Source organism: Sorghum bicolor, chromosome 5, assembly GCF_000003195.3.
Source record: "Sorghum bicolor cultivar BTx623 chromosome 5, Sorghum_bicolor_NCBIv3, whole genome shotgun sequence".
Lineage (NCBI taxonomy): Eukaryota > Viridiplantae > Streptophyta > Magnoliopsida > Poales > Poaceae > Sorghum > Sorghum bicolor.
In genome coordinates, this window is record NC_012874.2 from 66,503,168 (window position 1) to 66,526,126 (window position 22,959).

Genomic DNA, 22,959 nt, shown 5'->3' on the forward strand with positions numbered 1-22,959 from the left:
GCTGGAGGTGCCACAATCCAGTTTAGTCCATGCATGTTACTGTCAGAGCAATCTCTGTTTGATTGCTACTTGTCCATTTGGACTAACTTAAGTCATGGTTGAAAATACTGTTCGCTGATTTATCGTGAGAGAAAAACACTGTTGGCTGACAGAAAAAGTATGGCCCTGTCTCTGTTTCTGGTATCCTTTGTCATGTCATCCAAAGCATTCTCTTGGTCCACATTGATATCTGAAATCAAGGAAAAAAGCTGGAAAGTTTTCTGAACCATCCAATGATCCAAATGTATGTGTTGCAACTTGGAAAGTGATCTTTGACATGAATTTGTAAACAGGATATGTGACGAAATCCAACGTGTTGACACATCTGTCCCGTGTTATTTAGCATGAGTAGCATCAATGTCAACAGTTGCAAGTTGTTCCGAGTAACGATTTCTGGACCCTGTCAATTTCATTTTCTCCTCATTGTCTTCCCTTCTGAATCTCATTTCCCGCTGATAGATACCGCAAAACATCATGCACAGTCATCGTGCACCCAGTTTGGAAGTATATAGGATACCCAAGAGATAAGGATGGAAACCCTGCAGGGCATAGCTTGGGGAAGTCAATGACAGTCCTGAACATGATTGAGATGTATCAGACATGAGACTCTGGATCAGCCACCAATTGAAACTCTGGATCAGCCGGGATCGAATTGGTGCAAGGTTTGAATATACAGTCATACAGACTAAGCTTGATAGCTAAAATCATAGAGCAAGTGGGAGCGAGCTCATAACTGAACTGTTGCCAACACCTTGCCCCCATATGATCAGTGAAACATGTCATTGGTAGGAGACCAGGTTCATCCAATCATCCTCAGTCATAACTCATAAGAAACATGCTTATTTTGTATTCACAACTCTGTCTAGAAAAACAAAAGGTACTTACAATTTCGAACAGGGGAGTAACAAAGATGTCAATAGTCAGAGTGAGAGAGAGAGAACACTGAACAGTGCTGTAATTGCTAGACGGATGCATTCCTCTGCTGCTCTGCTCAACAGTGCTGTCATTGCTGGACGTGGAAAGCAATTCCCTCCTGACCTCCTCGTCCAAACAGCCATACCAAGTGTTAGATAAGTTACATCATTTGGTAATAAGGCCCCAAATGTATACCAATTATGTTGTTCCAGAAAGTTTCACCATAAGTTGAGACGTGTCGAAGAAGCTGAATCTGCAGGACAGTAGAAAAGGCCCCAAAAGTTACAGAATTTGGTGGAAATAACAGCAGAGACACAATGCTAGAGTCACAAATACTGAGCCTGAGCCAGAAAGAAGGCTTTCACCACAAAATTGAGATAGAAAAGTGGATCAGAGAGAGAGAGAGAGAGAGAGAGAGAGAGAGAGAGAGAGAGAGATCAGAAGAACTGTGCAAAGTGTTGTTCTGCTGTGTTCTCGTAGGAGATCAGTTGCAAAATGACGAAATCTCAGGTAAAATGGAGACATTTTTTTAGTCAGTACTCAGTAGGCCAAAGTAGTACTACTGGCCCAGATCGCCAGGCGAGAGATGAGATCTATGGGTCGTTGTCCCCGCTAGCCTTTTCATGGGGACGGACGATATCTGAAAACAAGGATGAAAACTGGAAAGTTTTCAGAAATAAGACGCAATGACGACTCGATGCAATGATGACACGACATACTGTTGGAAGTTTGGAACTGCAACTTGTTCCGAATGCAACGGATCCAATCATTTTCGTAAGCACCACACCTCAGCACGGCAGCGGTTCATGCAACATCACTCTGTGAAACTGGGTTACTGAACATAGCTGAATATACTGAACACGAGATAAAAATCTTGAAAGCTTTCAAAATACTGAATCTATTTGGGACTGCTCTATGACCATATCAGATGGTGTGGCGAGCTGTTTTCCTTGTGTCCACAGATCTATGCATATCGTACCATCATTAGATATTTTGTTTTTTTTTTTGCACGTGTAGTGTCAATTTGCTCACATTTACATGCTGTTCTGACTTCTGACTAGTGACCGCAGCCTGCTGGACACTGCGTACTACAAAATTTAATTACAAGCTGTTCGGCCTTTAGAGCATCTCCAGCAGGCTACCTAAACTCACTACCTATCCTATATTTGAGTAGTGAAATCAAAAAAATCCACTCCAACAGACTACCTACTTTTGTTGGCCCAACAAATTCCCTCAACCACTACCTACATCTGTTGGGCCAACAAATCTCACTACCTATTTCCTTCGCACCTTTTCCTCTCCACGCCCGATGTTTTCTTCCTCGCGCCTTCTGTTCGCCGCCGCCAGGGACCCAACCGACCTTCCCCAACGTCCCCCATCCCTCCATGGCGGCCCTCCCCGATGGTGCCCGACCCTAGATTGCCCTCCCCCACGGCGCCCACACCCAGATTTGGCTTTCCACTAGCACGCAGCCTACTCATGGCGCACAAACGCACCGGCATGCGACCTCACTGGCGCGCAGCCCTCCCTGTCGGGCGAAGCTTCACCGGCGCGGGCAGCCTGCTCCCAGCGCTTGCGGCCTCCCCGCGGGTGGCCTCACCGGCGCGCGGCCATCCCCATCGTGCGACTTCACTGGCGTGCGGCTATGGAGAGAAGACCAACGAAGAAGATGACACGTGGGACCCGCTTGTCATTCTCTGCTGGGATGGATTTGGGTAGCCTATTTTTGGTAGTATTAATGGAGTTGAGAATAAAATATAGGTAGTAGAAAAATTGGTGCCTACCTAAAAAGATAAATAGGCAGTCTATTTTAGGTAGTACTGCTGGAGATGCCCTAATGATATACGTTTTGTAATTAGCGAATTCATGTAAATATATATGTTTTGGCCACTCCCTGCTGACACACGGACCCCACATGCCAGGCCCACCTGTCAGCCTCCCCCCTTACTCTTCCTTCCCCTTCCTCGGAGAACAGAGCGTGCCTGTGTTTATGCAGGAAACAGAAACATTACTGCCAAACAATGGATACATAAGTGCTCAATATTCTGTCAAACTTTGCTGACAGTGCTCAATATTCAGTCAAATGGATACACAAGATGAAGCGCCCTGATGTATTTACTATACAGCAGCTAATTGCTTACATTTTGGCTCTCTCTTTCGTAACTAAGAAGATAAGATACCGATGATCATGGAGAAACAATATACTCATATAGAATACAGTGTACAGGCTGTGGTTACAGAGTGCGAACGTAGGCACCAATTGCCTCGATGTAATTGCCTCCGTGGGCAAAGAAGCCAACGATCCTGCTGTTGCTCCCCATTGGAACGTGGAAATCAGCTCCGATCTGCTTTCCGAAAGGCCCATGTGTTTTGCCTGTGTTGGTGACAAGTGTAAGAGACGATACAACATTCGGTATGGATTTGTCCCATGCACATGGATGAAATGTTCCAGAAACCTTCACTATGAACTCTTCAGGGTCAAGATGAATCTGCAAAAACGAACAGAGAAAAAACAAACTAACATTGGTTAAGCTGATGTTTTTATATTTCATAATTTGGACAAGGCCTGTTTGGTTGAGCTTCCTAGAAACTTTTGACCTTTCAAAAGGCAAAAAAAAAAAAAAAAACAACCCCAGAAACCAAAAGGCAAAAGCGCACTATTAGTGTAAACTCCAGCACCCAAATTTGTGTCACCAGATGGAGTTCAATGACTGGAAATTTGGTGGTGGCAAACAGATGCATTAGCTGTTTCATACTACTACTAAACATAAAAAACTGCTTGCTGCTGGTTAGTTATTATATTATTTCTACAAAAAAGATATAAGTTATGGACCACATGGATTACAGATATCTCTACAACTACTATATAAATATAAGCTAAGCGTTCACTACGATTGAGGCTCACCTTTCGGCCATTTCCTCCACAGCCGCCCCATGGACCAGCAGTGTGCTGCTGCCCATTGTCGTCACTGTACAAATACTCAATTGAATTTATGATAGTCCCACTGAAAATTGTCACTCTTTGCAGGTGATTTGGTTTTTCTGTGATGTCATGAAGAACATTTCCATCTCCGCCCCAAGGTCCAATCCTGGCAACCTCAACCTGGAAGTAATAAAACCGACTGAGTAAAAATTAGAACGAACAAACAAAAAACACAAATTATAACTAAAACTAGTATGGAATAATAAATTAGTACCTCTTCTTTCCTAATTAATTTAAACTCAGGATTTGCGTAGACACCTATTGCATTGAGATATCGTCCAGAGCGCCCAAAGAAACCAACAATGCAGCCATTGCCATGCATTGGAATGTGGAAAGATGTTCCTCTCCCTTTTCCAAATGGTCCATAGCTATGAGCGTTGTTGGTGACAAATGTAAGAGACGTTATTACCTTTACTTGACTATTGAATGTACCGATGGTTCCAGATACTCCTATAAGAAACTCCTAAGGCCCTAGCTGAAACTGCAAGAAAAACAGAACTTATATTTCACAGTGAAATATAACCCCCACCCCCCACCCCTCCGCCAATTATGAATACGTAGGTTCAGGTAGTGACTTTTAGTACGTGCCTTGGGGAGGTATCAAGATTTACCATACATTAGTACAACACACAAGGGGTACGTAAAACTTTTGTCATCTCAAGTACAAACTTTTAGCATCTTAAATTAGAATTTAGGTATGTCTAAAAGAACCCTAGTTTACTTAGGGCTGTTCTTAACTCAGAAACTATGAGATAGTTTCCATACTTACCAAGTGAAGTAGGCACTCCAATAGAAACCACATTCTCAATGGATAGTTTCTCTTCAAAGTTAATTTATGTCTCTTCATGTATGACATGAGAGTTTTGGAGAGTGGCATTAAAATTCAAGCTAGTTAGCTGTCTCTGGTTCTATGCATGTGCATGTTGGCATGTACTGGGATGCAGTCCCCCAAATTTAAAACAATAACCATGAACTTCATAAAAGCAAATTGAACTTTGTGTAGCACGCATCTAAACAATATAATTCATATTTGTACAAGAATGATTTATTCTGTTCATCACACTCACAGAGTTATTGTCTCCTCCATGGCCGCCCCAAGGGCCTATAGTGTGGTACTGGCCATCATGGTCGGTGTATGTAAACTCAATTGAATCGATAATAACTCCACTGCTAATTTTAACCGTATCTAAACGGTAGGGTAGCATTTTGATGTCCTGTGGATTTCCTCCATCTCCACCCCATGGGCCAAATTTGGCATACACATCAGGCTGAGGAACAGGAATTAAGTCTAGAAATTAGGAAAGTTATCTTAAGAATCGAGAGCTAGATTTCATAACGATTAATGCTCACCTTATGATCGCTACCTCCACATTCTCCCGATGGACCTGCACTATGCTGCTGCCCATTGTGGTCCTGGATAAAAACTTAAGAGTGAACTCATGATTGTTTCCATTAAAAATTGCCATTCTTAATAAGTGATGTGGTTTATTACTATGATGTCTTGAAGAACCCCTCCATCTCCACCCGAAGGCCCAATCCTTGCAACTCTAGCCTAGAAGTGAAATGATTAAGTAAAGTTTTGAACGAAAGCACAGATAAAAAAACTAGTATGGACTAAATTTGTAATACATTTTGGTTTGTGTAGACACCAATCGCATTGAGATATTGGTTGGAACGACCAAAGAAACCAATAACCCTGCCATTGTTTTGCATTTGAATGTGGAATTGTGTTCCTCGGCCTTTTCCAAATGGTCCATAACTACGAGTATTGGTGACAAACGTAAGTGATGTTATAACGTTTATTAGACTTTTGAATGGACCGATTGTTCCAGATACTCCTGTAAGAAACTCTGAAGGACCTAGTTGAATCTGCAAGAGAAAGAGAAACAATATTTCACATTGAAATATCCTGTAGACTATTATGAGTAGTCAGATAGTGACGATCTAGTCCTACTGCCTTGGAGAGGTATCAAGATTTAGCTTTACTACAGCACATAGGAGGTATGTCAAATTGGCATCTCAAGTACCAATTTTTAGTACTTTAAATTATAACTTAGGAATGTCTTCAAAAACCCTAGTTTACTTATGATTCTTTATAGAATTATATATGATTCCAAATGTTATCAGGCTACTCCAAATCCATTCTTTCATAGCAAGTTTTACAAAGATGACATGCTTTATGAAGAGGGATGATATACCCTTATAGTAGTACTGTCATGGTGTTATTTCTTAGTAATTAGAAGTCAATTAATTGTTGTATGAATTATGGATATGATAAGGGAACCAAGATGTGTTTTCAATAAAATGTTTTGATGCCCAAGGTGTACCTCACTTCTTTCATTACAGTTTTACCATGTCAAAAAAATGTCCTAGCAGCAACAATTTGATGCCCAGTACCTCCATCACACAAAAGAGTGATGGTTTATCTTTTGTCCTAAGTGAAACTATCTGAAGTTTGACTAAGTGATTATAAGAAAAGTAACATTTATGACATCAATAACTGTCCCTAAGTTCACCATGACATATACATTCAAATTAACCTATTTCATGTTATTAATTGACATTCTTTTCTATAAATTTGGTCAAACTTAAATAGTTTGATTAAGGACAAAGATAGATGACCGCCACCTGGTTTTACCTGATTTATCACTGGAATTAAAGAAAGAGAGAAAAGTAGTGTCATCCTAGTGATATAGCTTGGTTTCAATATCAGAGGTAGGAAACTACTACTAGACATGCCAGACCACTCAAAGCTTTGGGTCCCATTTGCCAGACATTCTCTTGCATTGTTATCGAGTCATTGTGTATCTACGACACCTAATATATATATTTCCAATGGGAACTATGAAAATTTTGCCACATGTTAAGGGGTGGTGTGAATCAACCCTATCTCATTACAGGTACATACAATATATACAATAGATAATTTACTAGAGGTTTATAAAACATCACTAATAGACTACACATTGGATGGGTTGTATTGCTTGTACTTATATTTATATGAAATGAGAGTTTTGGAGAGAACTCTTTGGAGTCATATCATCATGCTAGCTACCTTTATTTGCCTATGCATGCTGGCATGTCTTGAGATGGTCCCCAAGCTTAAACAATGATTACACCCACAAGTGCAAATTTAACTGTGTTTCACACATATAAATAACATCATTTATATTTGTACAGAAAGCATTATTCTTTTCATGCTCACCTTATTCTTACCCTCCTTACCACCCCAAGGCCCTATAGTGTGGTACTGTCCATAGTGGTCAGTGTATGAAAACCCAATAGAATCGATAATAGTTCCACTGCTAATTGTTATGTTGTCCAAGAGGTAAGGCACCATTTTGATGTCTCGTGGCTTCCCTCCATCTCCACCCCATGGCCCAAATTTGGCAAGCTCAAGCTGTGGCATACCAATTAAGATTAAAAATCTGTAAGCTGAATAAGATTAATTGACACTGCCATAGAAATATAAGATCAAATGCATTTATATTATGGAAAGTTAATTAATCCATATTAGTATATTATTTATTCTCTCAGTCCTACAAATAATTAACTAAACATATCATTTGATGCATCCTTTAGTAGAACACATTGCCTACAATTATGGCACTATGTGGGCATGCCCAAACCAATAAATGAATAATTAAGCCTACCAGTTATATATATTTCATTGATTAAACGAAAAATAAAACTGCAATTATACCAATCAGGTGTGGTTATAGCTGTTTAGTTAGTGCATTATGGATTTTTTCTCTTCTATCTTAATTTTTTATGATGGATAAATATGCAAAGATGTATGAAATAAGGTTACTGTTCCATACATAAAAATGTATAATGTGGAATTTAAACGGTTCACACAAAATAGGCCTATGTTGCTATTTTTTGACGCAAAAAAAAAACTGTGGGGGAGGTCCTCGCAGTGATAATTTGTATTTATTGCAACAAAGGCCTATGTTACTATTGTACGTACATATTGGAAATGTCTAATATATTATCCCAATAAGTATGTACATACCTGAACAGTATTTGAAGTAGGCCCAGCGACCAATTTGACCCTAGCTTCTGTTTCCTCCAGTGTAAGTAGGATATCCTCTATCGTTGGCCTGTCCTTTGGTTTAGGCCGCGTGCATCTATGTAACATCTCGATGCACGCTTTTATTTGCTCTTTGTAGCCTATTTCCAATAATTGCGTCTGCTGCCTCATTTGTGATGAATCCTTTTCCAGCCTAATCATCCAGCTCTCCAGTATCTGGCTAACAATGTATCTCCTTTTTATTACAAGAACACACATACACAAAAAAAACTTATATAATATATTTCTTTTTCAACATACATCTTGATCAGTGGTATCTCCTGAGTTACGTCCCATCATCATGTGTCTGATTATCACACCCAAGCTATATATGTCTGACTTGATTGTGATCACTCCATCATCTATATACTCAGGTGCCATGTAACCCCTGCATGCATGAACACTGATAATGTCACGGTTTACCCCAAAGAAAAAACATTTTGATATCTTTGATTTAAAAACAACCTGCGATGATAATATCCCTAATTTTTTGGTATATACTTATCTTACGGTGTTCCGAGTCTTAGTTGTGTGATTGTGCGGCTTTTTTCCCCCAACAGCCTTGACAAACCAAAATCTGCAATTTTAGGTATCATGCCATCGTCAAGCAATATATTGTCTGGCTTGAGATCTAAATGAATTATGTGCTTCTCGTGGAGATAGTGCAAGCCCAGACAAATTCCTTTTATTATTTGGTAACAAACACGCCATGGAAGCCCACATGGTCCAGCTGAAACACATGAATATCACTCATTGTATGTCAACCATAATAATAAATAAAATAAAATCAATCCTCAAATCAACAATGGAAATAGTATATAAAAATGCATTCTATTAAAACTTCATATAGTATTATGCTCTCTCTATTCCAATTTATAGTTTACTTTGACAAAAAATCAAGCCCTTTATAACTTTTAGCAGTTTTTAGAAAAAATATATTAAGATCTATAGGTTTTCAAATAAATGTACTATGAAGACCATTTCTTCATGGATAATTTACTAAAAACTAATTTCATTTTGTTGATGTATGTACACTTTTCTTGGTCAAAATTAAATAGTTGATTTAGGACAAATCTAAAACATAACCTATATATAGTTTGGAATCTAGGTGGTGCCAAAGTCATAACATGCAAATTATAATTTCAATATAAGGCCTTATAGCTCTACACTATTTTCATCGTTCCAAATTATATTTCACTTTAGCATTATTGACAAAGTTCTCAAACTTAACAGTTGCATGCAGGTTCAAATATATACACTAGCAAGTCATATTCCGTATACATCATGGAATTTAATGAAATTATTTTGATATTTTAAATCTTTATATCTTTTATATAATCTTGATCAAAATTAGAGATATTTGACCTTGGACAAAACTAAAATGAATTATAATTTAAACAGATGGATTATATGATACCATGTTAGTGACTGATTGGTACCATATTTGTCCACCACTCTGATGACTAGAGCTTGTACCATAGTTTCTTTCTGGAAATTTATCTACAACATACCACAAAGGTGTAAATTTATTTGCAAGACAATGGATTCATCGATTTTATTAATATAAATGCAGCAAGTGAAAATATTATTATGAATTTTCTCTTCAGTTTACAAAATGAAATGCCTTCAATTAGAATGGTCTAATCCCCATACCTATGAGGATGTGAACCTTGTAATGATTTTTTTGGATTGTTTGGTTTTCCATAAACATTTTAGGATGGAAAAATCCAAAATACCGTGCTAGCAATCCAAAACTTCCATAAACACATAGATGGGAAATAGAATATTTATAGTGGTGTATTTTATAATATTGCATCATTTTGCAAAGTTTCTTATGCATGGAGAAGAAACATTCATAATGGTGCTTTCCCCTGTTCCAATGTCTCATGGAAAAAAGCTACTTGTTTGTGCAGTAATGTAGAGATAACCATTTGGTCAAGTGTCTTGTGAATAAAACCTCATTTGCAGTGTGCTGTAAAACAAAATTTGCATTTGTTTAATCCAAATTTACATTAAAAGCAGCTTTTGAATGGGTCCCACTAACCAATATAACTATGGTTTCTAAAGTTTATGCTGATGTATACTTCACCCATCTACTACTCTAGTCTTACATGCTTAACATTTTGAAGTGAATATAATTAAACTTGTTGAATTTTGATGATCAATAACTTTTAAGATATCTACTCTAAAAAATAGTTGTATGTGTGCATTTTTCTTGGAAAGTGCTACCACAATCTCATAAATTCATTACATATTCCAAACACATGGAAGACCATGCTAAATCAAAAGCGCAACATATTTTGGACTCGATGGATTGCTAAGATTGAAAAGCTCATCTATTTCAAGTAGCTAGATCACATGTTTAATTTATTCCATAATCATACCAGTAATATGCTTGTGAAGGCTTCCATTATGCAAATACTCGAAGCAAAGCAACCTTTCTCGTTTTTCTGCAAAAATATATTTCCCTTTTTGATGCAAAACCTCTTCATGTGTTTCAGCACAGTACCCAACAAACAAGACTATATTGTGGTGCCTAATATTCATTAGACAATCAACCTCACGATGAAATGGTTCATCTTCAATTGCATGCGCTGAGTGTAACTTCTTGACTGCAACAAGGCCATCTTTAAGAACTCCCTGTAAGTTTTGAATTACTCTTCTCAATTTTTTTGTAATATTAGCACAAGCATGTATATATATAAATGTACAATGTCTAGAAAAAAGAAATAATCTACAAATTCTGATAACATATTTGATCGTTTATGTTTGTGGATGCCCTATGCGATTAAATCATAACTAATTATTTAAATAAACTATAGGTGAATAAACAATTAAATAGCTAAGCACAATTGCCAATATCTGACTTCAAAAAAGGCCTATAGTGAGGATGTACTCAACCTAGTTATAAATACTTGGCATTTTGGACAAGATCTGGTCAAACATGTAAAGCATTGACAAACCATAACTCTTATAAAATATATAGTTTGGAAACATCAAAGTCACATAGTTATATCTATCTTAAAATAGTTTGAAGTTGTCATAATTTGGTGTTGACATAGTTATACATACTAATTTCTACAGTTTAGCTTATAAACGTTGGAAAAGAAGTATGTATATCTTACCAAAATATGTTGGTACAAGCGCACCTGATTTCTACATACTAATTAATCAGGTTAATGGTCCAAACCGTGGGAAATAATCACTATCATAAAAATAGTCTTCTTCCTCTATGAACTTCCACTGCTTAGACCGTCCTGAAAAATAGTGAGCTCAAGGGAGGTGGATGTTGTTTTGCTGGTATGAAAGAGGAATTCCGACTTTGGTGCTAGAAATATTTCAATCGTGGGTCCAATGCAAAGTCTTAGCAAGCTAGGTGTCCCGATGATTTTGCAAATTAGCTAGAGTGACATCAATTATGATGCAATGCTATGTTTTGGTTAGATGGAGGGATAGATCTATACTATATGGACCTAGAGCTTGAATTTTATGATAAGACGTTTCCAAATTGGTAGAGAAGTATGTGGGTGTATATATATCTTGCTAGTTGGCCTAGAAACTATTTTAGTTAACTTCACTAATATTTTAAGGTGTGAACACAATGTTTTCAAATTCCAAGATCTACCTTTTTACATGGATCACACATTTAAATCGAGCCATATATTAATCTGCAAGAAGTACCTATGTATCATAATGTGCCGATCAAATAATTTTTAGTCAATTTCATTAAAATTTTACTGTGTGAATGTGACATTTAGTTGTAGGTGCTTGGTTTAACATGGGTCCGCACATATATCTAGGCTCCCTTATTTGCATCAATTAGCTTACTGTCACTAAGCCATCTATAGTAAAACTTTGTGAAATTTGCTAAATTTTTATATGTGGACACTAGATTTTAAACCCAACATCCAGTTTTGACATGGGATTACATGTAGATATACTAATTCTGTTGTTATTTGATCATCATTGATTGTCTTGGTCTTAAAAGGATTGGATTATACATTAGTCATTTTGCATTAAGTTTATAATGGATTAGGAATTGAAAATTATTTTCCTTAGATGACATCATCAGCTAGAATTTTGTATTCATAATCTGGTTCTAGCTCTGCATATATAAGGAACTCCTAAGTGGGTCACGTGTGTGGCCCTACAATGTTTCGCATGAGGCCATTAGCGCTGATTTATATAGTGTTCCAAGAGTGATATCAAGTCCCTTGATGGCAACCACCTTATAGTTGCCCCTACATATCATTTGAATTATATTGTTTCTTTAAGCATTATTCATCTCAGTAGCCATAGTATTGGCCAATCTCAATGGGTCGATATTTTGTTCATTCTAGGAGAATCTCCGAGAGTTTCCAAACCCAGCCCCAATCTTGATTTTTTGGAAAGATTAAAAAATCTCTACCACAACTCCTCATATGTACTCCCAATCTTTCTACACTCGGTAAAACTAATCCAATGGCACAAAATATGCATGTGTATCCAATTGGCCGATCTAGGGGTGGAAGGACATGGAGAAGAAGGATACGATTCACAATTCAAATGTACAAGAGAGAAACTATGAAAATGTAGAAGAGAAAGAAAGTATAGAAGTCATTGGGATGATTTGAAAGACTTTGGGATTCTAGATACAAAATTGCATTCTAGCTTTTAGAAATGAGATTTGGAAATGGTTGGAGTAAGACAACTCCCTACTTTTTTTAGCAACTTGGAAAACTCATTGATTGGAGATGTTGTAAGAGGGCCACATCATCTAGAGCTATTGCATTAACGAATGAAACCACAAATTCCAATGCATAGTTTTAGTTTTGTTTTATTGGCTAGTCATAGAATTTAATGTGCCCAATGTTAGTGTGGAATAATTTCCATGTTTTGAAAGTGTACAATGAGTGGCATCTAGATGAAACAACTCCCCTTCTGCAACTCATGGTAATTAACTCTAATTTTTAACCATCAACTAACCATAGGAGAGATATAAAATAACTTATAAAGTATGGCTATAGGGGTTTATTCTAACGAGTTCCACGAGTTGTGTTGTTCTCACTTGCCTTGCAGGATAATTCAATATTTCAACATATAAAAGTATTTTAGGTGAAGAATCTAAGTTACACCATTGTGGAGAGCTCGTCAAGACGATTAAGACAAACATGTCATTTGCCATATTTGGAGCACCGGAGAGAAAGTCCCCGATGGATACGATGTGAAAGACTTTAGAAGACCCTAGAACCATCATCCATTACAAGATCAGGGGCTAAACCGACAAGATTCCACCTCTCTGTGAAATAATCTTTTTTAGGGATTTATCCAGAAGCTGGGTAAGGAAAGAATCCATCCACGATATGACTCATTATGCAAATGGATCGGAAAGGGGCACTAGAAGGATGTAGAAGACACCAGAAGACATGAGAATGAAGCAGGAGACCGAAGACGGCCCCACATGCTAGGCTGGCCGGCCTAGGCCCACCTGGAAGCATCCTCTCCTTTATGTGATGGCCTTCAACTGACCTCCACGATGCATCTTGACTCTTGTTCTATGTCGGTTTGATCCATGGGCTATGGTTCATCCCACCGGACTATATAAGAAGAGGCAAACCCCCTGGAGGAATCAATCCATAATTAATCCATCATAATCATATCTCATATCTCATAGTTTAGTTTAGAACTCCACCAATTAGGGCATAGCTAGATAAGAATAGGAATTAGAGGAGTCAAGCAATGCTTGGATTCCAGATCTAGTCGTGAGGAGGCTAGGTAAAGCCTTGTACTTATCTCTTTTATTCAACATTGTTAATCTATTTGAGTTATTTGTCTTGTAGTTCATTGTGTTTATCTTCTAGCTCAACTTTTGTTCTTTTAATTCATCAATTAGATCGTCTAGTTCATCTTGTTCTTGTTCTAGTTCGTCTAGTTCATTGTCTAGTTCATTGTGTTCTTGTCTAGTTCATGTTTCCCTCTATTTCTTATTCTAGTTCGTGTTTGAGTTGAATACTTGATATGACTTGGTACAATTATATATTCATAATTATAATGTTCATTGCCTACTTTGATTATATGTTTAGTATAGTTGGATTAGCTTTGTGTTTATGCCCTTGTTTGTATAGCGCCTACCCTTTGAATTCAGGGTTGGGTGATAGAAGTTGTGTAAACGTGGTGCTTAGACAATGCCTATCTGCGAATGCACGGGTCATGTGGTAGATCGCTAAGGTGACAACTTCGTTGAGTCCTGCATAGTCCACTCCCCAAATATAGGACTAAAGGTGGAGTTGCGGGGTGATGTCTTGCTATGTTCTTGACCCACCTTAGCATTGTCTCTTGTGTATGGAGTCAAGTTAAGTCATGACTATGATTACTAAATACAATTGCACTCATTAAGGTAGCTCAATGACCTATAGTTAGAATAACCCTAGGAGTTAGTCTCTATTTTCTCGTTCTTTCTAGAATCACGCTCAAGTAGGAAAAGCTCGATGGAATCCTTTTGAGATATGTTGTATCCTTATTTATGATATGATTGATCCCTGTTTCTAGTATTGATCTAGTGGAATTCTTATCACAAGTGCAAGATGTAGCTTTTATACCTCCAAGTGCCTTTCCAATGGTAAAATTATAAATAACGATACCTAGAACTTTCCTGGGTGAAATGCTACAATGGGTGTATTTTATTCTATGCGCTTGCAGATAATCTTTGTTTATTTTCTATAGTGCAGTGATCATAAGTACAACCACATCTTTTAGAGTTGTGTTGGGGATGACAACCTGACTTAAGCAGTTCTAGGAGATGTCCCGAATATTTCTAAAGCCTTTACTAGGATAGTTTAAATTTATTATTGTAATCATATTAGAAAAATCAACAAACTCTAATGAAAATGAAACCCTTCACTAAGAGGAACAGTAGCAATGGTTAGGGGCATGCACTATACAAAGGAAGACATTGAATAGTTCAATCTTGAACTTCTTTAGTGCAACTTTGAAGAAAGCATCCCTTAGCATGTAGTAGAAGTGGATCCCAATTATCTTCTTGCCTACATGGTGCCCCTTTGTGTACATGTGCTCATGCAAGGCTTTGTCATCGAAAGGCAAAATTGCATAATCCGCAACACTATCGACTATTAGGAAAGGAACAAAGATGCAATTTGAGTGTAGCTCAAATGGTTAGGTTCCTTGTGATGGAACCTATATACTCAAGTTCATGTTCTTGACTTCACATGGGTGCTCACATTTTTCAAAATTTTATTTCAGGATTCAATTGTGTAATTCTTTTAGTGACAGACAACATTACCTGTAGTCGAACATGTCTAACTCAAGCTCACATTCTTGACTTCACTAGGTGCTCCCAAGTTTTCTAGAATGTATTTATGATTTTTGTTGATTGTGTGACAACATGACAAATGGGGCTAACAACATGTGCTAGTATATAAGGACTTAGCCTCACATATGCATATAGGTATACTTGGGAGAGTGCACCTCAATGGAAGACCAAGTGTACGTGTTGAAGACTCCAAAACATCAACAAACAACCCATCATGAAGAAAGAAAATTAAACCAAGAAACATAGACCAACATAGCTTTGGATATTAGCACCAGACTAATAGATGAAGACCACCACATTAATTGTCAAGAACCATGCGGATCTGATGAAATATTTCATTGGATGGCCTTGTGATGAACTTGAGTTATTAGAATATTGCTACTAGAGCTCTATTTTAAGGATCAGATAAAGGCATGGTAGGATCAATATAAGGTTAAATGATTGGAGAAATCATTCACCCTACTTATCTAATGACTACAGAAGCACACCAAGGACATAGTAGGAGGCGACAAAAGGTCTAGTTCCCATCGAGAATTTTCTTTTGACCATGATGTGATGTGTACTAGGGCACAACAACCATGGATGTTCTAGTGATGGTCATTTAAAGCCACTAGAATATCTAGTGATCACATAATGTATGAAATCGTGTGCAACAACTAGTTTGTGTACTGGAGGCTATTATACATATGGGTTCAGCCCATTTTGAATTGTTGTAGTGGGATAAGATGTAGACACACATAATTGTGGTCTCTAGCCTCAAGAAGTGTTCAAGGGAAGGTTAAGTCTTTAGTGCTAATGATTAGTTCTTGTTTAGAACTAGTTGCGCATAGTGGTAGGCTAGTTTGCATATCTCTTTGCTTGTTATGCTTGTGTGTGCACACCAAATGTTGTAATTTGTAATTTGTGGCTTGCATGTCTTGTACTCTTGTGAGACCCTAAATAGAATTTATTTTGTGGTCACCAATGTGTGAGGGTGAGAGGCCCTTTGGTTTTACCCAAAACCTCTACTCAGTGAAGATACAGAGAGTGTTTCAGATGTGGTGATGTGAATACCCACCAACGCATAGTAGAGCCCTTTGGTTATTTGTGTCAAGTTACTCGACCGAGATTTTGGCCCTGTAAGGGTTTCCTAGCTTGCTATGGACACCAACAAGGATTACGGAAAAGGTCGAGTTTGCATTTTTGTACTTAACTCTTTACATACCGCAATATATTCTTTAACCGTGCATGTATTGATTGCTTTACTTTCTTAGAATAGTTAATAGGATTGAAATCTATGCAAAAACTTTTCTGTGATAGATATTGTTGACGGTCCTTAAGTATCAAATTTAGTTATCAAATAAACAAAGAAAAGGATCCAAATGAAATCAACATCTAGACTTAGGGTTTTATCTGACAGAATTCCACGAGTTTTGGTGTTTGTCTATTTCTGCAGGGGGTTATCAGGAAATACGGAAGAAAGGCCCACACGTCGGGATTACATAGAGATATTAACGTGCCGCGCAATTATCTTATATCTAGAAGACTCCAGAAGCCACGGGAAGAAAGCGGAGGCCGAACGGGGCCAGAGACAGGGCGCCCGCCCTCCTGCCCTGGGCGCCCGCCCTGACTTGGAGTCCAAACAGGACTCTGTTTCTCGAGAGATCTCCACCGACCTAAAGGATCAAGGATAACCGTTCAATCTATGTCGGTTTGATCCAACGGCCCATATTCACTTGAAGGGACTATAAAACCAGACCCCCTGGCCCCTGGAGGAGAGAGCCTCTCAACCCTAATTCATTATTCACAAGGGAGAAGAAGCCTCTGATCAAGATTAGAGCCACCACATCAATTAGACATCTAGATTAGCATAGCTACATAGGATTAGAACTAGAAGGAGTCAATCTTCGATTGGTTTCCGGATCTGTCAAGAGGATTCTTGGTAATTCTCTAATTGTGCTTCTAATTGTTCTTCTAATTATCTTTGTTCTTCAATATTATGAATATGACTTTGTTCTACTTCAATATATTGCTTATGACTTTGCTCTACTTGCTTATATTCAAGATTATATTGTTCTTAGTTTATCATAGTTATGTACTTGGCTTAGTTAGATTGGATCTATATACATGCTTAGGATCGTATAGCGTTTATCCATCGGATTCATGGGTAAATGATAGATATTGTGTAGGCGTGGTGCTTATACCGTATTTATCTGCGATTGTACCCAATATGCCAGATCGTGGGGTAGTTCGTGATAGTGACAGCTTCATTGATTCTTATATAGTCCCCCTCTCGTGTATTGGGCTGGCAGAGCAATATTATTACAGGGGAGTGATTGCTATGTTTCTCATTTACCTTGCTAATATCACTATGCATGGGCGTAGTCTTGTCTCACAATGATTGCTAAGTATGCTTGCACTAATTATGATAATGCTAGACTATATAGTTGAGAATAACTTAGGGAATATTCTTGTAGTTCGTTCTAATACCATGCTAATGACTTTCTAGAGTATCTAATTGAGGTGCTTATCATATTTATTATGTGGCTAGTTGTGATCAGATTAATTATCTTTGTCACTATTCATTACTTCATATATCTTTTATGTGACACTTATCCCTGTATGAAAGAGTTAGATAAATGTTCTCAATTATACATGCAATGATAGATACTCAATAATCTCATATTCTATTCTGTAATCAATATTGATGATTGTTAATCCCTTCCCAGTGGTAAAAATATAAATAACGATACCTGGAATACTTCCCGGTTAAAATGCTGCATCGGTATTAATCTGTGCGCTTGCAGATCCCATTCATTATTTATTTAGAAGAGCAATTGCATATTTCAATACCGCGTCTCTCATGTCATGCTGGGGATGACAACTTGGCTTAAGTGGTGTGAGGGATAGGTTTGGCATTTTTGGCACCGTTACTAGATTTAGAACTTAGTCTACTTTTGTTAATGATGTTAAGAATACCCAACAGACATATCATCATAAGCAGAAACCTAGTGCACATCTAGATTGGCTTATGTAGGTTTTTATATGTGCAAAGTTGGCCTAGTTTTAAGAGACCCTAATCCACCCCTTCTAAGGGTTTCATAGTTTGTTAGAAAGTGTTCTGATTATTACTGAATAAGTATGTGTCAATAAAATTAGAGTGTTAGACAAAAAAATGAATTATACATAGTGAAATACATCGTATAATTTATTAGGTTTTGAAATGCTTTTGTGACTAGAAAGAAAAAGTCCCACATACCTTGTAAACTTCCCCATATCCGCCACAACCAATAAGGTTGTCCTTGGAGAAGTTATTTGTGATGGTTTCCAAGAAGTGTTGCTTAAGACTCAATGGCTCTCCTATTTTATTACATAACATGTCCTCAAGAGTGTGAAATGTATCATCTTGAGGGGCCATTTCTTATTTGTTGTACGTTTGTAGAAGATCAAATATGTTTCCCTACTACACAAAATAAATAAGATGTAAGTTAACCTTGTAGTACAACAGGGGGGGGTATATATGGAGAATATTTTACATAATCAATCCACTATAAAAGACAATAAGTGACATGACATCATAGTGCTAAATATTTATTAAGAAACATGAGCAATTCGCCTATAGATCCCTATTTGTAGAGCTATCCAAAGGATAGTCTTTATGTATATCTCTCGTGTTTCTAATAGACTCTTCATTCTTTGTTCTCTATACTCCAGTAGCTTACCAAAAAATTCCTTGTGTGAAAAAATCATCATAAAGGTATTATATATTGTGCTAGAGTATGCTTGTTGCACTAGGACCATGATTTTTTTACTGAACCTTAGTAATTGGATGCAGACGCATGAGCCCAAGAACATCGTATGAGATATGTGGATCTGGTCTTCATATTGGAATCAGGTAGGACGCATACGCATGAGCCCCGAGTGGAGGATTATTCATGTTGGACATGGATATATGAGCAAGATCAAGATTTGGTATCAGCGGATAGATGATGACGTTACAGTCTTTTTAGGTGTGTATATTTAGAAATTAATGTAGCCTCTTAAAAGGGAGAGCGAGAAGGGTGGTTTTGGAGGGTGGAAAAGTAGAGAGTGGTCAAGAGAGTTGAGCATGTTTTTTGTTTGTTTTCTAAATTTATGATAAAGAGCGAGAAGGGTGTTTTTTTAAATTCATGAGAAAACTACCATATATTGTATTTTGTGGCGGAGGACCTCTTGGAGATGCTCTAAAGCATAGGAGTATCATTTCCACATCTGTATGATAGGCAAAATGAACACAATTATAATTTTCCTAATTGAAGACTTATGTTTTCCAAAATTTGAGTTAAATAGAGAATAGCCTGATTGAAGACTCCAAAGAAGCTTCCATATTAGTCCTTACAAGATGTGCTTCTGAAAGTAAACCGCAGAAATTTTAAAATATTCAGAAACATTGACTCTATTTGACCTGTTTTGTCTTCTAAAAGAATACCTATATCTATGAATTGGACCAAATTGAAGGACCTTTATATAAAATTAAAAATGATTATTTACCAGAGGGGCATAATAAGTATGAGAAAGAAAATGTGTGTTACAAAACTAGCTTAGGCATTTATGAACTTCAAGTTATATTAAGCCTTTAAAACCTTGAGGGCGCAATATATAGGTACACCGGCGAGGGGTTTCACGATCATCATTTGAATGGAATGAATAGCAAAACTGAGAAATATAAAGTGGAGCACTCTTGCTTCTTCCGATCCATGTGCAATAATATTTTTTTGTTAATGTGCAGTAGCTAGCATGATTAGAGCAAGGTTAATAATTAAGTCAATTACTTATCTACCCTACTAATGCACCGACATTTTCATTGCTAAATCTACACCATAAAACATCGCCCACTGAGATACCTTTCATCCATCCACCAAAAAAATTGTACCAAAAAATACAGCACATTAAAAACGAACTGTCCAGATTACTTCTAAATCTTCTCTGTCCTTACTCACTCAAATCTGACGGTCAGGATCTCGTGTATGGTCCCTCCTGAGTCCTCCCTCCACCTCGAGCCGCCCCTGCATGGCCACACACGCTCCATGGACAGGGATCGAATCCCAGCCTCCTCGCGAAAAAAAAGAAACGCCGCCGTGAGCCGAGCCCTCCTCATCGACGAACGGGCAGTCACCTCTTCGTTGCCCTAGACCCTCTCCCTACGCTGCACGCCAAGGGTAGACCTAGCAAGAACGTGGCCTAGCCGAGGGTGCAGGTGTTCGCCTTCAGGGATGCATATGGCAAGCATGAGGACAGGCCTGCATCTATAGCGGGCAGGCAGACGGACGCTAGGCTGGTCGCCGGAATGCGCTGCGCCCGGCCGAGGAGGAGGACCATGCTTGGGCCAAGTCCGGCGCATACGAACGCCACCACCCTTGGAGCGTGAGGGCCCATGAACACAAGCAAGTGGATTAGCAAGAACCACTGGCGGTGGTCAACAGGACCCCATTCACGAAATCTTCTCCCCTACGGTTCAGAACTTCATATCCTCAGATTGAGCTAGCTCCTTGAGTCCATGTGAAGAATCCGTGAGGTAAGCGTCGAAAGCTTTTGACCTTTCTTATTCTTTTGACATCATGATGTATAAGTGTATTTCTTGGTTGGATCTGCTGCTTTTTGCTAAAACATGGCTTAATTGGCTTGCTTTTCTGCGATCCAACCCAGAATTGCTAATTGGCTTCACATCCATGTTGCTGTTGTTAAGGTAGTTGGTTTCAGCTGTGGATCAACATCTTCATCATGCTAATCTGCAGGTACATTATGATTGGGAATTGAATCAATGGGTATATGTGAATCAACATTGTGCTCTGCAGTTGGACGGTGGGTGTTTCTCTGCTCTCACCGTTCAAGTGTTTGTGGATTTGCTTTAGTGAGCATTGGGTTGAATTTATAGCCATTGCCTTCAAAAAAATTATTTTTATGGATTTTATTTTAGTTTTATAATTTATTTTTTAGATGTCACCGTAGTGTTAGCACGGATAATATACTAGTCTAGACAACACAAGACATATCGGCAAATTAGAGCCAATTCATACGATAGCTTGTCTCTTGTTATTCTTTAGCAAACATATTAATTTTTTTTATTTCATGAGCCCAAAATGTACTATTGGTTCTTTATTTCTCCCTCCAGGGCCATTTTCATACAGAAAACAAACTATATTATTTCTCTTGCATTACTCAAAGTGGGCCTCTGAGCATGTAAAGTAAAGTTTGTTCGAAATCTTCTCTAAGAACTGTTAAAAATAGAATACTACTCCCTTATGTGCCACGTGCTTGAGCCCCACTTGGATCGTCGCTTGCTCCGTCTCCTGGCTTCATCGAGTGGACAACGCCTTCTTCGTTTGCGCTTTCTCTCACAATAAATCAGCTTAAGCATAAACTGCCTTCGATTATTGGCCGGCGAGCTTGCATGCCTTTCCTTCAATTTGCTTCCTCCGGCTCCGCCGTACCGGCCGGCCGGCCGGCGAATATGCGAGCGGGACGACGACGGAGGGTGTCTCATCTCAGCTGATCCATCAGACGGCCGGGTAGATTCGACAGACGGGGAGCTAGCGGCCGCTGCAAGTCTCTATATGTAACTACTAAGGCCAATCTCAATGCATGTTTCATAAGAGTGTTATGCATATTAAATAGGGTGCCACGTAAGCAAAATTGCTGACTTGGCAGGGTCATTAAATGAATGAGTTTCATCATATGAGAGAGGAGTTTCATCCCTATAAAACTCCTATGGCTCGGTTACCTAGTTTATAGTCTTGGTAACTGTGTCATGAAACTATGCATTGAGACTGGTTTTCATAAGAACTTCAACTAAAGGCCGAAATCAATCTTAATATTTTTTTCCTCCGCGGGTGGAACTCGGTTTTACATTATGTTCCTCAACCATGCATGCATGCGCAAGAGCAAACATTAAACTAACTAGCTATGGTGCAGACTCGGCCCGTTCGTCTTGAATTTAGATACAGTGTTTTTCTTTCACAACATGTATAATTCAGCCAACAATAATACTTTCTATAGTTTACTTATCAGCCAAACGAACAAAACGATCATTTCGTAAGCGCATATCGTCTATGCACATGGATCGGAGAAGTTGTGTACGCACACGCACGTCGAACAACAAAGTATAGAAGAAATGACGACAACAAGCGATATATCCTAATTGGTTTTTGCTAGTTAAATTTTCAGAAATAAACAAGATTAAGGATGAAAACGGTCGGAAACGGTCGAAAAACTCCTCTATTGTTTTCTATATTTATATTTAAATACGAACACGAAAACGGAAACGGTATAGTCGGAAACGAAAACGAAAGCGAAATTACGGTATTCGAAAACGAACCAATTCGATCGGAATTATGTCGAAAACAGTCGACGTACGAAAATTGAATACGAAATACCAACTTACAAGATACATACAAGATAAAGGATCGGAGTACTCACCGGCCGGCTGCGCAGGGCACCGGATCGGAGGATTTGCACGTCCGATCCGGCGGATCGTCAGAGCGGACGGAGGAAGCGCGCTAGCACAGTAGCACACCACGGGCATGCAGGAAACGCGGAGTAAAGACGACGACGACGCCGCCGGCGGCCGAACCCTGCATGTCCTTAAATCAGAGGCGTAGAAACGCGGCGGCGGCACCTACTAGT

The 22,959-nt window shown here is 38.4% G+C and overlaps 2 protein-coding genes across 9 annotated transcripts; both read right to left on the minus strand.

Annotated features, from left to right (window-relative positions):
- On the minus strand, positions 1,548–4,259 carry LOC110436009 (protein GOS9-like). Its single transcript, XM_021462151.1, has 6 exons — positions 4,152–4,259; positions 3,860–4,057; positions 3,193–3,443; positions 2,883–2,936; positions 2,315–2,427; positions 1,548–1,594 (listed from the first exon to the last, which is right to left on the minus strand). Exons 1-6 carry the CDS (start codon positions 4,257–4,259, stop codon positions 1,548–1,550), a joined length of 771 nt encoding a protein of 256 aa, XP_021317826.1.
- On the minus strand, positions 2,977–22,930 carry LOC8074385 (probable serine/threonine-protein kinase PBL4). 8 transcript variants are annotated; one of them, XM_021460656.1, is made up of 16 exons: positions 18,557–18,679; positions 13,477–13,608; positions 10,569–10,649; positions 10,394–10,459; positions 9,427–9,509; positions 8,520–8,739; positions 8,271–8,397; positions 7,953–8,186; positions 7,143–7,337; positions 5,567–5,806; positions 5,430–5,489; positions 5,288–5,350; positions 5,005–5,205; positions 4,152–4,418; positions 3,860–4,057; positions 2,977–3,443 (listed from the first exon to the last, which is right to left on the minus strand). In XM_021460656.1, the coding sequence occupies exons 6-14, from the start codon at positions 8,603–8,605 to the stop codon at positions 4,401–4,403; spliced, it is 1,224 nt and encodes a 407-aa protein (XP_021316331.1). In that variant the 5' UTR covers positions 8,606–8,739; positions 9,427–9,509; positions 10,394–10,459; positions 10,569–10,649; positions 13,477–13,608; positions 18,557–18,679; the 3' UTR covers positions 2,977–3,443; positions 3,860–4,057; positions 4,152–4,400. The 8 variants fall into 8 exon arrangements, with proteins under 8 accessions (XP_021316331.1, XP_021316327.1, XP_021316326.1 ...); XM_021460652.1 differs by lacking the exons at positions 9,427–9,509; positions 13,477–13,608 and adding an exon at positions 22,753–22,929 and having other exon boundaries at positions 10,394–10,649; positions 18,557–18,757; XM_021460651.1 differs by lacking the exons at positions 9,427–9,509; positions 13,477–13,608 and adding an exon at positions 22,753–22,929 and having other exon boundaries at positions 10,394–10,649; positions 18,557–18,760.

Coding starts and splice junctions, on each gene's coding strand:
- LOC110436009 (XM_021462151.1), bottom strand. CDS start 4,259: ATGCATGGCAATGGCTGCATTGTTGGTTTCTTTGGGCGCTCTGGACGA. Junction 2,428..2,882: donor GTAAGGGGGGAGGCTGACAG/GTGGGCCTGGCA, acceptor CGCCATGAGTAG/GCTGCGTGCTAGTGGAAAGC. Junction 1,595..2,314: donor GATGGGGGACGTTGGGGAAG/GTCGGTTGGGTC, acceptor CCTTGTTTTCAG/ATATCGTCCGTCCCCATGAA.
- LOC8074385 (XM_021460652.1), bottom strand. CDS start 18,715: ATGGCCCCTCAAGATGATACATTTCACACTCTTGAGGACATGTTATGT. Junction 8,398..8,519: donor CAACTAAGACTCGGAACACC/GTAAGATAAGTA, acceptor TCATGCATGCAG/GGGTTACATGGCACCTGAGT. Junction 8,187..8,270: donor GAGATACCACTGATCAAGAT/GTATGTTGAAAA, acceptor ATTGTTAGCCAG/ATACTGGAGAGCTGGATGAT.